At 41.7% G+C, this 17,857-nt stretch overlaps 1 protein-coding gene across 1 annotated transcript in view; it reads left to right on the top strand.

The window, feature by feature from the left end:
• The window catches only part of PLEKHG1 (pleckstrin homology and RhoGEF domain containing G1), a 192,366-nt gene that overhangs the window by 107,256 nt on the left and 67,253 nt on the right, over positions 1-17,857 (top strand). The window contains exon 3 of the mRNA XM_068233407.1: positions 14,965-15,065. Coding sequence (XP_068089508.1) covers positions 14,965-15,065 — 101 coding nt within the window. The remainder of the gene's footprint in view (positions 1-14,964; positions 15,066-17,857) is intronic.

Below are 17,857 nucleotides of genomic sequence, written 5' to 3'. Positions count from 1 at the left end.
TGAATACTAAATCTGGGTACACAGGAGATAAATCTTTAAAGAGTCAAAGATCCAAGATAAATCTGCAGATAAGGTTTTTCACAAAAAACCTCAAAAAATACAGATGAAAGATATTGATCTCTCAATCTTTCAGATTTATCCTGGTGGATCTGATCTGCAGATGACTGTCCGTTAAAAAAGGTGAGTATGAGATCTCCAGATATCATGGACTATGAAAGCATTTTGCAGGAACTCTTTTGGATGTATACATCACCTTTATAAATATCAGTCTTTCAAACCTCCCTGACAAACCTATGCGACAGATTAATTCCTCAGTTTGCAATGATTTTTATCTGATGGGTGTACTCAGCTTGAGAATAGACTGTGTAGGTTTGCGCTCATACTTGATGGAGGTGGTAAAATTGGTCTTTGATCTTTCATTTTCCAAAGACTTTTATCCCATGTGTGTACCTAGCCCTAGCTAAGAAAGAAAATCCATCCCATCCACTAGTCTTTTCCCTGGAATCATTCAGCTTGAGGATCTCTCCAGCAGTCAGGAATGTCTTCTAGAAATATGACCCCATTATTTTACCTCCAGATCTGGGGACCATTATCTTATGTCTTGGGTCTCAGGAAATTCATTTTCATGTTACTAGGAGAAGAGGGGCTAGAGAAGAGGGCAGTGGACAATGCCATTGCCATTTCAATCCTGTTCCAATGTTTGCAGGATGGGTTCTTGTAACTGTCTTCCGATTCCATCGAACGGGACCTGCCTGAAGCTAAAGGCATAAGATCTGGTGTTCTGGCTGAAATGCTCATATGTATTGGCAACTGAATATTTCATGTCATCTGAAAACTATGTAAGGTTAAGAAATCTGACGTCCTGCAGTGTACTTCTTATGTAAGTTGTTACGTGATTGATTTGTGGTAGGGGGAAAAAAATATGCAGCCCTTCTGTGTCCCCCAGTGCGTTCACAGGCATTTTAATGTGACCATTAAGATTTGATTAAGAAAGGAATGAGTAAAGAAAACACACCCTCTCCCCTATGTTTTTGGTTGACCTTCATGGCCTGACCTGGTCTGTTTATTGAATTTTAACCCAGAAGTACATGTGGAGGAATGCAGAATTTTTGGCTAGCCAGAGAATGAACTTCCGAATCAGTGAGAACACTTAGTAAGCTCTGTCCAGCCACAGTCAATGTATAATGTTTATGTAGGATTTCCATTACATGTTATGAAAACAACCACCTAGTATTACATTAAATACTATTGGCTTGAGGGGTTTCTACTACAGTATATATCACCAGAATTCTAAAGTAATTTTAGCATTATATATATATTTTTTTAAAATCAATCCGTATTTAAATGCCTATAAATGTATGTTTGTCTCTTTGCAACCACATATAAACTGGTTCTTCTTTTACAGTGTGACTGGTTTACTCATGAAGCTCCTTTCTCTTGTGGCTGTAATTGTTGTTCTATGGAATTTCCACTCTGCCAGCTGAAAACACATTCCCTTATACACACATTCCCTTATACATAAGTTCTAAAACTAGGCAGGCATTATTAGATGAGGTTAACTTCTGATTTCTACTCGGTGTTGTAAGTGCTTAGCAACTTGCACCACTCAACATTAGGTCAAATCTCAGCAAAGATCTAGTCTAAAATGGATCACATCGCTGCCGCCACTAGTATTGGGCTGCCTAATGCAGTAACTTGTGAATGTTGCATTAGTACACCCCTTTCCATAGCCCCCCATGCACTCAAAGCTTCCTCTCTGCTCTAAAAGATAAGCAACAGCATAATAAACTTTAAATAAAAACATTTGTTACATCTTACAGAACTCCTGCAATACATCTGCAGTGTGTCTACTTCCTGCTGTCATGGAAGCAGTGAAAGGTTTAACCTCCTGCGTTTACATACTGTGTCTGCTGAGACTGCTGAATTTCTTAGCTGACACACCTGAGAGCTCAAACTACACTTGTGGTTACTTGCAGATGAGGGGGGATTAGACATGCTCTTCTCTCTAAACGCATAGGGTGGATTTTTCTGTGTTTTCTTAGTGTCCTAGGCAAGAATTTAGGTCCACTTTAAAGAATGGCCTTTTTCAATTGATTTTTTTTTTGTATTATTATTTTATTTTGTAGTTATTTAGCACTGACATATTCATCAGTGCATTATAGAGCTTATAGTCTTGGTCACTAACTATCCCTCAGAGGGTATTATCCTGGGAATGCACAATGCATTTTTTCAGTCCATTTTCCATTTGATCGATTTTCGATTTGTTTTCTGGCTCAATTTTCTGCTCGATTCTCTAATCTATTATTATCCATTTCCATTCACTTCTATGAGAAATCGAGCGGTAAAACAAAAGTAAGATTGGTAATTATCTATCGAACCATCTATCTGCAGAAAAAAACGCCTAGTGTATTCCCAGCATTACAGTCTAATGCTGGGCATACACGGGTCGACCCGGCTGGTCGATTACCCGCCGGATCGACTCCTGCCGCGCATCCCCGCCGCCGTCCAGATCGATTCCCGCGCGTCCCCGCGGGCGCATCATTATCTTCCGCTCGACTCCCCGCCATTGTCTGCCCACGGGGATCGAGCGGGAATCGATACGGCGGGTCATTGGACCTGTCGGAAATTATCAGCTGGGAGCATCAGTGGCTTGATACACGGTACAGAAACGTACCGTGTATCCCCAGCATAATTCCTACCGTACTTATGTGTCCATCATAGTCTAAAGACAATTATGGGGGGATGCCAGTAAACACAACTATCTAATGAACGGGAGGAGAGCGAGCAATCGGTAAATCTTCTGGCTTTATTATTCAAATGTAATCGGCATATGAATGGACAGATTAAGACAGCAGTGGGGGGTTTTAGGCAACAGCCTGTCAGCCACTTTAGAGAAGATGTCCGCTTCCTCAGAGGCCCTTACACAAAGTGAGACACTGTGCCGATAACCTTTGAATAATAAAGTCCGGAGATTTACTAAGTTTCTGACTCTGGATTTGTACCTCACCGTGAGCACAGGTAATGGGGCAGAGATAGATAACCAGTTCTCTACTTACTAATGATTTGAGTTACAACATAAGTATAGTACAAAGTTATCTCCATGTACAAAATATACTGTACTGTTTTTACTGTTACATGTTACTGTATTCTATGAACTGTTATAATTAATTGAAGATACAAAGTTCATTGAAAACAATCAACAAATACTGTTTATCCCAAAGTCTCTCAAGGCTTTTAGAATTGGACTCTCCTGTGTGTTACTGTCTTGTGTCTTGGGATTAGCTGGTTTATACTATATGTCCAAATGCAGAGTTGTCAGGCAGTACATAATTTATCCATGTTTCATAATTTTTAACACAGGACTCAACTTACAAACAAATTCAACTTAAGGTAGCCATACACTGGTCGATTTGCCATTAGATCGACCAGCTGACAGATCCCTATCTGATCGAATCTGATCAGAGAGGGATTGTATGGCTGCCTTTACTGCAAACAGATTGTGAATCGATTTCAGCCTGAAACCGATCACAATTTGTGGAGCCGCCGCTGCCGCCTGCCCCCCCCCCCCCTCCCCTCATACATTACCTGAAGCTGGCTCCGGGTCCTCTTCTCCGTGCTGCACCCCGCACCGCATCCCAGCGTACACTGTATCACTCCATGACCAGGAAGTTAAAATAGAGCGCCCTCTATTTGAACTTCCTGGTCACTGGAGTGACACAGGAAGTTAATGTACGCTGGGATGGAAGCAAGAGCGGTGCAGCGCGGAGAAGATGTGGAGAAGACGCGGAGAAGATGCCCGGGAGCCAGCGTCAGGTAATGTATAACTGTATCGGATCAGCCGCCGCTAGCGACGCACTCCCTACCCGCGGGCGATCGACGGAAGTAACCCGCACGGCGCGATCGACGGACCGATCCGATTTCGGGAGGAAATCGGATCGGCAGGTTCGTTTAGCGCGAACGATTGGCAGCAGATTCGATCCCAGTGATCGAATCTGCTGTTGAATCGGCGGCAAATCGGGCCAGTGTATGGCCAGCTTTACAATCTATTTCCTGGAACAGAACCTACTTGTAAGTAGGTGACTGCCTGATAGATCTATCCATCTATACTATATTCAGCCTTATGCTGGGAATACACCATCAGATTTTTTTTGGCAGATAGATGGTTTGATAGATAATTTATGACATGTCCGACCTGATGTTCAATCATTTTTCTGATCAATTTCTCATAGAAGTGAATGAAAATCGATCAGAAAGAAAATCTGCTGAAAAATCTCATTGTGTATTCCCAGCATTACACCACCTAGCGCCTTATCAGTCTTGCTGTCAGTGCAAGTTATCAGCATTTTGTTTTTCAATTCCAGCTGCATATTCAGGTTGTATACAGGGGTTTAGGTTTACAGATCATAAACTTTTTTTTTTTTTAATACATCTGTTTTGCCTTAGGTGCCTCTTGTCTGTACAAAACCCATTAGGATTAAAGTATGATCACTTTCTTGGTTGAAAGTTGCGCTTTACAGCCAACATGCCAGTAAGACATTAGGGGTAAGTGCAAAATTCTCCTATACAAATCTCCATTGACCCAGAAAGTGAAAGCCATTTTAGGGGGGGTGCGGTAAGGCTCTGTAAGTATAGAACAGGCTAGTGCCTGATCTACTTCTCCATCCTGCACTTCTCCCTTCTGGCTGCTCCATGATGAGCTAATAAGTTTGAGTTCAGAGGCCACCAGGGCCATGTAATAATCTTGTTAACATCCCCCAATTAATCCCTATTCACCCTTTAGTGAAGGTATCCCATTAAACCCCCTACCCCAGATTGCAAGTGCCTAGCATGGCCAAAAAAATCCCCAAACACACACACTCCGCATGGCAAACTATAGGCAATATAACAATCCCTATCTTCTCTCTCCCCCTATACAAAACTGGTCCAGTATAGCCCCTTCCCAACCCCATTTTCAACAAATGTCAGTAACAAGCAATGTTCCTACAAAAAAAAAATTGTTGATTTTGTTAAAGGGAACTAAGCAGCTCCTGGTTTCAAAAACCTGAAAGGGCTGCCATTTTTGAGAAGTTAACCTCCTGCTCCCTTATCACTACCATTATCAAGGGGTAAAGCAAGCAGTTTTGAGTCAGGATGATACAATTTATTGGCTAACTTAAACAGGACTGGTGTGAAATTCATCAAGTGTGACTAATGTTATCTGTTTGAAGCACAGTCTTACCACTCATCCCCCTCCCTAATGCTTAATGGTTTTGTTTGATCTAAACTTGTGGGCAATTAAGTCTAATTAGGTGAGTCCTTACCTGCCTTCCATCTTCCAATGCTTGCGACCCGCTTGCCGGACAGTGGAAGGAAGTGCAGGAAGTAGAAGGATTCTGCCTATATTAACTCCTAAATGTAAAAAGATGAGGTTAAATGAAAGTTGTTTTTTTTTTTTTATAATGAACCACATTTTCAGCGTGCATTTGTACTTTGCTATTGAGCTGCCCTGAGAGTTAAAAAAATTATGCTCGGTTCCCTTTAAGCATGGTGAGGTTAAGGGTTCACAGGGTCAGAGAGGGGTGACACCATGAATTTCTGCACCAGGTGACACCAACCCTAGTGACACCTCTGTCTTTTTCGGCGCCATAGACTCAGGCAACAATGCTTGGCTGTAACTTGGCCAATGGTGGTAATCTGAGTGTTTTCAGCAGTGAGGGGTTAAGTTGGACAGTGGTGCTTAGTTACTGAATAGTCAAAGCCATCTGGTAAGAGCACCAGGAAAGGTGTGTGTGTGTGTGTGTGTGTGTGTGTGTGTGTGTGTGTGTGTGTGTGTGTGTGTGTGTGTGTGTGTGTGTGTGTGTGTGTGTATGATAAAGAGAAACTCCGACCAAGAATTTAACTTTAGCCCAATCAGTAGCTGATACCCCCTTTTACATGAGAAATCTATTCCTTTTCACAAACAGACCATCAGGGGGCGCTGTATGGCTGATATTGTGGTGAAACCCCTCCCACAAAGAAATTCTGAGTACGTACTCTTGGCAGTTTCCTATCTGTGAATCCTGCTGCATTGTGGGAAATAGCTGTTTAAAGCTGTTTCCAACTGCCAAAACAGCAAGCAGCAGCTACATCACTTGCCAGCAGTAAAAATGTCTCCATGTGATAAATGTCAGAATATACATCAGGGATTTAAAAGATTTTACAATGGGCAAACACTAGTCGAAACACTAGTCGAAACTCTAGTGTTTTGTGCCAAAAGATTTCCTACGTTATTTATCATTTGCCGCCCAACCAATTATGAATGTAAACCTGTTTCATCTACGGTTAAGGAGATTCACAAAAAAGAAGTGTCTTTGAAAATTGCTAAGTTGAGTTTGGAGGTTAAGCCTGAACAGTGAATATGAAGAGGTGATTTAATTGGACAGCAGAAGAAGGTTGTAAGCAGAGCAGTGGTAATTGTAATTGGGATGGCTTCTGGAAATTAGTGAGGAAATGTTATGATGCATATTGAGGAGAGATCTATAGCTTCGAGTTCATTTGAGCTGGATCCTCCACGTGATTGTCAGACACATAAGAGCTTGGCATACAGAACCTGTAGTTCAGGATTAAGAGAAACCGTGAACAAGGCGAGCAGTAGAATTGAGTATGGATTGGATGGGATTTTCATTAGATGGTAGGCCAGTGAGGCCTTCACCACAGACATGCGCACACACACACACACACACACACACACACACACACACACACACACACACACACACACACACACACACACACACACACACACACACACACACACACACCTCCACTGTCTTATTCACTGATCTTAGAATCTGGATACCCAGTTATCCGATCCGGGTCGGATATCAGAGTGTAAAATTTTCCAATCCGAATCGGATATCCAACCTCAGTATCCGGACAGATTCGGATATGTGGATAGAAGACCGGAAGTGACCTGAAAATGGCAAAAAAAACTCTCTCTACAGTACAAATCCATGGGAATTTGGCAAACATGAGTTTTATACAGTACCTGGCAAATGGGAACCACTGAGACTTACAAAAAAAAACCAAAATGTGTGAAATATTAAGTCATAAAGCTGATTGATTGCAAATCCCTTTTTGTTTTACTTATATTTCGCATAGCTTTTTTTTTAAAGCTATGTTTCATTTTAAATAGCAGCTGGAAGAGATATCAGTTAAGAACAATCAGAGCCCAGAGATGGGGCTGTTTCCTGGGTATGAGCAAACTTCAGTGGTGCCATCTGGTTATGAGAACTCTACATTGTTGAGACATTTGCATTAGACCAGGCTTTCTCAACCAGGGTTCCCTGGAACCCCAGGGTTCCTTGAGCACTCTGCAGGGGTTCCTTGGCATTTTCCCCCATCGTGGGGGAAGTATATTAGAGCACACTATAATAGGTGGTAGTGTAACAAGAAGCACTAAATTGGGGGCTCAGGAGACAGTATAATGAGTGGCAGTGTAATAGGGAGTAGTGAAATAAACAGCTACACATACTTTTAAAGACCATGCTTCCTGCAAAATAAATGCAGGGGTTCCTCGAGATCAAAAAATTGTTTGCAGAGGTTCCTCGAGATCCAAAAGTTATTTGCAGGGTTCCTCCAGGGTAAAAAGGTTGAGAAAGGCTGCATTAGACTATGCAATTAATTTGCTTATGAATAACATTCGTAAATAGTGTGTACCAGACACGTTGAATTTAATAGCAAAATACTTCACATAACAATAGGATAGCCTCTATTCAGAAGAATGCAACAAATAAAAAAGCTTCCCAAACCCTAATATACACACAGGGTTACACTGCTCTACAATTTTGTATTCAGAATGTAAACATTAAGATACATGCATCCATTCAGAAATCTACTGCAAGTCAGTATTAAATGTTCCATTCGAATAGGTAAATGGCTGTGGGATGAAATTTGTTTTTGTTTTCTCTGTTTTGTTTTTTAGGGGGGAGGGGGACTCTGCCTAATAGTGTTTGGGTTGGAAATGCTGCCTAAGGGCCTGGTTACACTGACACATTGCTGAGCAGTTTTAAGCAACAGGTACCAGCGTGCAGTATGCAGGGATATAAAAACTGCATAGGCAGCACTGTCTAATGGTGCCCATACATGGTACAATTTTATAAAAAAAAAATTTTGAATATAAAGATTTTCCAACATGTACGATTGGATTTTTATTGAAAAAAAAAGAATAGTTTGTTTTTTTTTATTTAAAAAAACATAAAACTTTTGACTTTCATTCAATCGTTGTAGTCGATTAAATGGGAAAATCGAACATTTTTTAACAACACACTGTTTAATTCATTATGAGCATAATTTAAAGCTGTCCCATTCAGTATGGTTGAATGGGGTCAGCTCTGCAATGGTGAGTAACACAGGTGCCATGCGCTTCTGTAAAAAGTATGGCCACTTGCAATGCGATAGTGTTTTCTAGACCCTTCTTTTGTTGATTTGTCTAATGATGTTTTTAAATGACAGACTGCGGTTTGTGTTTGGTGCATAAACTGGTGAACACTGTGTTTTGGTGTAACATGCGGCCTAAGTGTGGGGTATTGCCTGCTTAATTATGATCTACAAAATGGTAACTAGGGGCTTATTTTTTTATTAAAGGAGATGGGGCTTCATTGAATGTTTGCTGGTGAATAACGCAGTTGGTAGGTTCATGTACATTTGGCTTCGCCCATGATTTATGATCACACCCACTTTTTGGTACATCATTGGCTCATTCCTGGTACCCATGGGTGCCCCTGATCTTATAGTATCTTAGGAAAGCCACTGTGTCTAAATTCAAGAAAATAGTGATGAAACAAGGCAGAGAAAAATCAATATCCTGCAGATATTGATCATTTACCCCCTTATAGTGTATATTGACCTTATAGGGCAACTGAAGTGAGAAGTATATGGAGGCTGACATATTTATTTCGTTTTCAGCAATACCAGTCACATGGCTGTCCTGCTGATCCTTTGCCTCTAATCCTTTTAGCCATAGCCCCTAAACAAGCATGTAGCAGATCAGGTGTTTCTGACATTATTGGCAGATCTGACAAGATTAGCTGCATGCTTGTTTCTGGTGTTGTTCAGATACTTCTGCGGCCAAATAGATCAACAGGGCTGCCAGGCAACTGGTATTGTTTAGCAGGAAATAAACATGGCAGCCTTCATATCACTCTCTCTTCAGTTGCCCTTTAAAGGTAGAAATACAGTATTAGGAGTTCTTAACCGATTAAACATTATATTTAAGGCTGGGCTTATACTTCACCCCCCCAGCTAACTTTCCTGTGACTGCAGTGTTATGCGGAGCCCCTTCTTCTACGTGTTGCATTCATGTGAAGCAGTCCTTCTATTTTGTGTTTAAAATGCAGCCAATCTCTTCCATGTGGTGTTCCCCATTTGCAGTCTCCATTTGCCATTCATAGTCTCTTTTTCCATATGCAGCTACCCCTCTTTCAGGCCAAGCTACCCCTTTGAGTAGCAGCCACCCAAGGCACAGGCCTTTGTGGCCTTTCCAGAAATCTATCCCCAATTTTATGTTCAGTAAAAACATTGATTTTAGTTTAAAAATAATTAAAAAGTAAGGACCTCGGAATTGATGTTAGATTGTATATGAACGGAACCTTTATCTGCCATGTATATTATTTATTAAATTGAGTGGACATGGGACCAGTGGGGGTTTGGAGTGGTAAAAGCATGTGACCAACCTAATCATTAGTTTGTACTAAATTAAGACATTTTCCCCCTCCATGGACAGTCTTTCTACAGATTTCCAACAAGTTTTAATGCTTCCTCTGGCTGCATGAACATCTCCTGAAATTCATTTTGGCAGATGGATTATGTGAAATGAGAGTAATACGTAATCTCAAATGAATGTCCATTAAAAATCTGTTGCCCTGCATACATAAAATGAAACCTGCTGCAGTTGTCTGTTGCGTTTGTCTATGTGTTAAATGAAAAGGCTGTGTAGTCTACAGTACAGTTTGACATTACTAAGTTAGAGAATTTATGTGCTTTGCAGTCTTGGTTTATTTGTGTAACTGAAACCAAATCTTAAATATGAGTTTTAGTCCTGTCTGTTTTTGTTATTTTGAACTGTTTATTGGGGCATGTCATGTGTCTTTCCTTTTGCCTATTAATCTTCTGCAATAAACCGGTATCTTCTCAGGAAAAAATAAGCAGACACAAGCAAGGTCATCCTTGGAGCCTTGTGCCTGGAGGGAGCGTCTTTTGACTACCTTTGCATATATAATTCTGAGCAAAGCTTGGGATCCGATCAGATAGGTTGCTTGAGGCGTGAATTCTCACAGGTGTAAATAAATACTATGTTTCCAGATGAGTCTGAGTGGGGTGAGCATACATCTGTTTGACTATGGAAAATGTGGCTTGCTCAGTTTCCCACACGCAGTGAAAAGTTACATTGTGATGTCACGGTATTGTATATCATAAGGGGAGGATGTCAGGAAAACAGGTGTCCTTGTATCACAAAGCTTCTAGAATATAAGCAAGACTGACTCTTTTAGCAGATTTTAGGCAACAAGTAATACGTCATTCAACTGATAATTACTTAAAGAAATATCACAAGCAGACTGTGGGTAAGAAAAATAGGCAGTGTATAGCCTGTCGGGTGAAAGGTGACATCACGCCAAATAAAAACGTTATGGTTCAATAATAATAATGTTGTCTGCTCAGTGAACCATCTATTTGCTTTACCAAAAGAAGGTATAAAAACAACTTCCATGCAAAACTGCTGTTATGTTTATCTAATACAGTATACATCCTGCTGTGTACATTTAGATAGCTCACATGGATAACACGCAAGGCCTGACAATATGCCTCAGTGGTTTAGTATACATTTTTTTAAATGTTTGTATTTAATCTTAGCAATGATATTGTTGTTCTAATTAGAGAGAGAGATGCTTTTGTAGACCTCATGGGAGGGAATTTATATACATTCTTCCCTAGCTGTCAGCTCGGCACCATTTATTTCCAGCACAAGCTGTCGGTGCGTTTCCCTTATGCAGATTTGTTGGCTTTCACTGGCCATGTAATAATAATACCTTTTTTTGTATAGCGCTTTTTTCCTGTCGGACTCAAAGTGCTTGCGAGGCAGCCATTAGAGCGCACTCAGTAGGCAGTAGCAGTGTTAGGGAGTCTTGCCCAAAGAGCTCCTTACTGAATTACTGGCTTACTGAACAGGAAGAGCCGAGATTTGAACCCAGGTCTCCTGTCAGAGGCAGAGCCCTTAACCAGTACACCGTCCAGCCACTACGTACAGGCCAAAATGATTAGTCTCCCTCATGAAATTTCTACATTTCTCAATGAAAATGACTATTAATAAGTGTTTTTATTTTGGAAACACACACATTAAACAAAAAAAACAAAAAAAAAATGTCCACTAAACTGGGAGGGATATGGATGTTTCCTTTTAAACCATACCAGTTGCCTGGCAGTCCTGCTGAACTCTTTCACTGCAGTAGTGGTTGAATCACAGACCTGAAACAAGCATGCAGCTAATCCAGTCTGACTTCAGTCAGAGCACCTGATCTGCATGCTTGTTCAGGGGCTGTGAAACGTATTAGAGACACAGGATCAGCAGGAGAGTCAGGCAACTGGTATTATTTTGAAAGGAAAAATCCTTATCCTTCTCAGTTTAGGTTCCCTTTAACCAGATCCCCACCGTTGTGTCATGTATCTATGCCCCTGTGGATTCACTTTAGCACCTGCGGCATAAATACACATACCATGGTGTTTACAGCAACGAGCACCTCCCGGCGGCTACTGCCACCCTCTTGCGATCCCCGCGTCTATCGTGACAAACCCACCTCCTCCTCCCTTGTGCCAGATTACTGATTGGTACTCACCGATTACTGTCCCAGCAGTGGCTCATCTTTGGCATCAATGAGATGCCATTGGGATTCACATCTCTTCACTACTTCCTTTGTTCCTGTGTGCCGTTCAGGACACATGATAGTATGGAGACATATAGTGGCCAAAAATAAAAATACACCTACAAATGTTATTTAACACACATACAGATGTTAATAAAAAAGTATACCCTATTTTAACGCCTTATTTCCCACTCCTGTTTCCCACACTACTGTCTGTATAACTATAGTTATTGTTATTTCTATGGTTAAAAAAAAAAATCATAAATAGTTTACTTTAGGGACTCAGTTTTTTTAAATATATATGTCATTGGGGTATATCACTATTACTTTTGCAAATTAGGGCTTGTAATTATTGATCTAGTATAAAGAAACGCAAACAAAAAATATGTATGTCGTAAGGGTGTGTCCCTATTATTTTTGCAAATTAAGGCTTGTAATTATTCATATACAGTAGTATAAAGAAGCACAGAACAGAAAACATATACCTTTATATCCAAATAAAATATTGTCACCATACATTGTACTAGGGACACAATTTAACCGTCATAATAACTGGGACAAATGGGCAAATAAAACGAGTCTTTTATTATTATTATTTTAGTATTTATATAGCACCAACATATTACGCAGCGCTGTACAGTGTGTATATATATATATATATATATATATATATATATATATATATATATGTATGTATGTATGTATGTATGTATGTATATATATATATATATATATATATATATATATATATATATATATATATATATATATATACGTATATATATATATATATATGTATATGTATATATCGTTTTATCTATATTACACATTTTATTTTAAAACTAGTGGCTGAAAACTGAGATTATGATTTTTTTTTCTTATTACTCCCTTTAAAATGCAGCTAAAATAAAATAATTCTTAGCAAAAAGTACCACCACAGAAATCCCTAATTTGTGCCCCAAAAAATGTATAGAGCATTTCGGTGTCATAAGTGGCAATAAAGTTATTGAGGAATGAATGGGAGGAGCATGATGTGTGAAAATTGCTCTGGTTTTTAAGAGGAAATAACCTGTGGGGAACTAGTTAATTACGATATTTTATTGATACGCTGAGTTGAAACAATAAAGGGCAAAAATGAGGCATCCAAAATTATTAGCCACCTGGCCGTTAAGTCAATAGTGTACTCTTTCTGAGTCTCAACTAAAACGATCTCTTACAGCAGTTCTTAAATAGGTTGGCACGGGTCTCCTGATGGAGTTTGGCCTATTCTTCTATTGAAAACTGTTCTAGCTGGTCCAAATTGCATGGTTTTCGAGCATGGACATTCACTTTGAAAAGAATAGGATTTGGGTCTGGGCACTGTACAGGCCACTCAAGGGTCTTGGCTTGGTTTTGGTATCCTTGAGGAACTGTTGGTCTAATTTTGATGTATGCTCTGAGTCATTGTCTTGTTGGAAGACCCAGCGACAACCTAAGTCTAGACTACAAGCAGATTTCAGTTTTTGCATGATGCCATGCACCCGAATTAGGCTCCCTGTGCCTAAGGCAGCAAAGCAGCCCACAGCATGATGCTCCCACCACCATGTTTAACTGTGGGAAAAGTGTTTATAAGGTTGAAGGCCCCTTCCTTCCTTTGCCAAACCTAAGCAACATGCATGTGCCCAAACAGTTCCAGTTTAGTCTCATCAGACCAAAGCACACATTTCCAAAACTCATCTTTACCTTTCAAATGTTTTCGGACAAACCTCATTCAGGCTGTGATGTGTCACTCTGAGTAAAGTGGTTCTTTTGGGACAATGGCCCTGAAGCCTACCATGATGAAGAGTGCTTACAACTGTGTTTCTTGAAACATCAACTCCAGAAGAGGCCAGGTCAGCAACAATTATCTTGGCAGATGTCCAGGGCTAATATTTTTCAAGACCCAGTTTTTACTATATTTGACTGCACAGGTGTGGTTGGTTTCAAAGCTGATTGGTTAATTATTGTAGGTGTGTTTTTGAAAGCAAACATTCACATAGAACTAATATTTTTGCCCACCCATTTTTTACTATATTAGATGGGCAGCTACAATACACCTAATGAGAGAAGCATTAGTGAGATTGTATGAGTAATGCTATGCACATTTGTTTTGCCAGATAATAATCAGTAATTAGGAAGGTTAGTGTCTACTTCTGTTTTGTAAATAGTGACATCGGAAGTGGAGTGGTCACCTTTTCTTGATAGCACACTAGGACAACTGTTTAGCAGTGAGATTGCCTTTTGAAGTAAACCTGATAGAAAAAAACCACTACTGAGACTAACAATTGTATCTATAGTCCTAATCTTAAATCGCACCACAACTGGAATCCATTAGTGTTATTTTGTATTTAATGATTAAAACCTGTTTAAAATTTTGACTGTATCTGGTAGGTGAAGGTCGTTTTTCGAGGTTTATTCATTACCCGTACAGAATAATCTTGAACTTTTTATGTTCTCAGATTTCAGTTGTGTTTCTTAGCCACACAGGAGTTTTATGACCTTTGATTAGTTATCAGTGACTATATGAATTGAACCTACAGGATTAAAAGTTGGTGAATCTTGCAAAAGATGTACAGTGTGCACTTTCAGTTAGTCACCCGGTTTGTAGTAGATCAGGCTGTAGAACTGGAATACACAATGCCGAGTTAGTACTATCCATAATTGCCACGTCAGCCAGGGTCTTTTCCGTTTACAACAGGCTGGTGCACCATCAATGTGCTTAAAATTTTAACTTATTTATGTAATTAACAAATTTTCTTAAGGCACGGTTCAGATGGATGGCTGCCGGCAGCTTGTTTAGTCGATGCTGAATGCTTTTCTGCTAATGAAAAAGCATTTGGCATCAGTTCCCAGCATTTCGTCATCATGTTGCATTTTAAACCTTTGAGGGCAACAGAACCACAAACGCAGCTGATGCTAGATGCTAAATGTAGCATCTCAGAAAACTGGATTGACCACAGCTTTGCCATCCATCTCAAATAAGTTTTTAAGTCAAAATGAGGCATTGACATAGTAAGTAAAATATTTTTTTTTTTTTAAACTATAAAATGATGTATGTATTCTATTGCAGGATTATCTCAACTGTATTACTGATCAAACAAGGCTCTCCCTGGGGATAGAAGAGCGGTCTGCCCTGTTTGGAAATATAAGGGATATCTACCACTTCAATAGGTGAGATGAGATTCAAATTCTAATAACATGATTTTAAATAAAAGGAGCTAAATTGTACGTACTCTTTTTTTTTTTTTTTTTTTTTTTTTCTTTCTTGAATTAAAAAATGGACCTGTGTATTGATTATAGAATTTATAGTGGTGCCAACATACATCATGTTCCAAATGATTATGCAAATTATATTTGTCATAAAGATTACATATTTTATTTTTCAATTAAACTCCTGGATGGTAATGTGTCTCAGGGCTATTTGTTGACTGAGATCCATCACAGACACCAGTGATAATCAGCTTGCCACATGAGCTCAATTCAAGGAAAAACTACTAAAGAAAGGTGTTCCACATTATTAACCACCCTGGCGTTCTGATTAAATCGCCAGGGTGGCTGCGGGAGGGTTTTTTTTAAATAAAAAAAAGACTATTTCATGCAGCCAACTGAAAGTTGGCTGCATGAAAGCCCACTAGAGGGCGCTCCGGAGGCGTTCTTCCGATCGCCTCCGGCGCCCAGAATAAACAAGGAAGGCCGCAATGAGCGGCCTTCCTTGTTTTGCTTACATCGTCGCCATAGCGACGAGCGGAGTGACGTCATCGACGTCAGCCGACGTCCTGACGTCAGCCGCCTCCGATCCAGCCCTTAGCGCTGGCCGGAACTTTTTGTTCCGGCTACGCTGGGCTCAGGCGGCTGGGGGGACCCTCTTTCGCCGCTGCTCGCGGCGGATCGCCGCAGAGCGGCGGCGATCAGGCAGCACACGCGGCTGGCAAAGTGCCGGCTGCGTGTGCTGCTTTTTATTTGATGAAAATCGGCCCAGCAGGGCCTGAGCGGCAGCCTCCGGCGGTGTTGGACGAGCTGAGTTTGTCCAGACCGCTCAGGTGGTTAAGCAGAATACTATGTTAAAGCAATATGGGAAAGAAAAATGATCTCTCTGCTGCAGAAAAGGGTGAAATAGTTGAATGCCTCAGAAAAGGTATGAAAACATTAGATATTTCATGAAAGAAAGCATGATCATTGTGCTGTTAAAAGATTTGTGTCTGAGCACACATGGGTTTGTGCAGATAAAGGCAAAATGAGGAAGGTTTCTGCCAACAAATTCACCTGATTAAGAGAGCATCTGCTAAAATGCCATTACAAAATAGCAAACAGGTACAGTATAATCTTGGATTGCAAGTAACTTGGTTTAAGAGCAGTTTGCTAGACAAGCAAAAATTTGTATGAAACATTGACTTGATATACAAGCAACATCTTGATATACAAGCATAGAATGTATACGTGCATCACGTCATCACAACTGAGGCGTTGGCTGTTCTCCCTTTCATGCTGATGGATTGTACTTAATCTGAGTGTAGGGACTGTACAATGTCACATTTCTGTGAAATCCTCTAAAGTAGACAAAAGCAACGGTCATTGGATACGTTTCTTATTAACCTCCCTGGCGGTATGATTCCCGTGGCTGCACGGCTGTAGGAGGTTTTTTTTTCACCTTTTTTTTTTTTTTTAACATGTAGCCAGCCTAGCTCTAGCTGCATGCTTATGCGGCGTCCCCTCGTAATGTCTGATCGCCGCCGGCGCCGCTTGCCCATAAGGAAATCCCGTTCTGAACGGGATTTCCTTGAGGGCTTCCCCCGTGGCCATGGCGACGAATGGAGTGACGTCATGGACAATCCACCCAATAGCTAGTGTTGGGCGAACAGTGTTCGCCACTGTTCGGGTTCTGCAGAACATCACCCTGTTCGGGTGATGTTCGAGTTCGGCCGAACACCTGATGGTGTTCGGCCTTTTTAGTTCGGGTTCGCCCGAACTATTCAATGCCCGCCGAACAGGGCCGAACAGGGCCCCTGTTCGGCCGAACAGGGCCCTGTTCGCCCGAACATGCCGCAATACGGCCCCCCTATGGGGTCGCAGGCATAAGGGGGGAGCATGCCCCGATCGCGGGGGGGGGGGGTCGGAAATTCCCCCCACCCCCTCCGCTGGCGCTCCTCCCTCTGCCCGCTTCCCCATAAAAAAAAGTTTAAGGCAACTTAAATAGTACCTGGTGGCTGGCACTGGCAGTGGAGTGAGGAGGAGGAGTCCGAGTAGCAGAGTGACGCGTTGAGGCCGGGCAGCGGGCAGTTCAGCGGTAGTACCCTTGTGGTACTTCCGCCCTTTCTCTGACCTCACGTCCTCTGCATACGAGGGTACACGTCACGCGTACCCTTGTATGCGTCATCACGTAGAGGACGTGAGGTCAGAGAAAGGGCGGAAGTACCACAAGGGTACTACCGCTGAACCGCCCGCTGCCCGGCCTCAACGAGTCACTCTGCTACTCGGACTCCTCCTCCTCACTCCACTGCCAGTGCCAGCCACCAGGTACTATTTAACTTGCCTTAAACTTTTTTTATGGGGAAGCGGGCAGAGGGGGGAGCGCTAGCGGAGGGGGTGGGGGGAATTTCCGACCCCCCCCCCCCCGCGATCGGGGCATGCTCCCCCTTATGCCTGCGACCCCATAGGGCCCTCAAAATGGGCATGTTCGGGGGTCCCATTGACTTCCATTGAGTTCGGCGTTCGGGCCGAACATGCCGAACATCTGGCCCATGTTCGGCCTGTTCGGCTCGAACCCGAACATCCAGGTGTTCGCCCAACACTACCAATAGCGCAGCCTGGCGGCGATTGGCCAGGCTGCGCAAGGGGTATGTGGGGGGGGGGCCCTGTATCGCGGCGGGTAGCGGCACATCGGCGGCGGGCAGCGGCGATCAGACCAAACACGCAGCTAGCAAAGTGCTAGCTGCGTGTTTAGAAAAAAAAATAATGCAAATCAG

This window comes from Hyperolius riggenbachi, chromosome 4 (genome assembly GCF_040937935.1).
Source record: "Hyperolius riggenbachi isolate aHypRig1 chromosome 4, aHypRig1.pri, whole genome shotgun sequence".
Classification (NCBI taxonomy): Eukaryota; Metazoa; Chordata; class Amphibia; order Anura; family Hyperoliidae; genus Hyperolius; species Hyperolius riggenbachi.
Note: the sequence above shows the minus strand (reverse complement) of the source record. Positions and strands in the feature narration are given on the sequence as shown.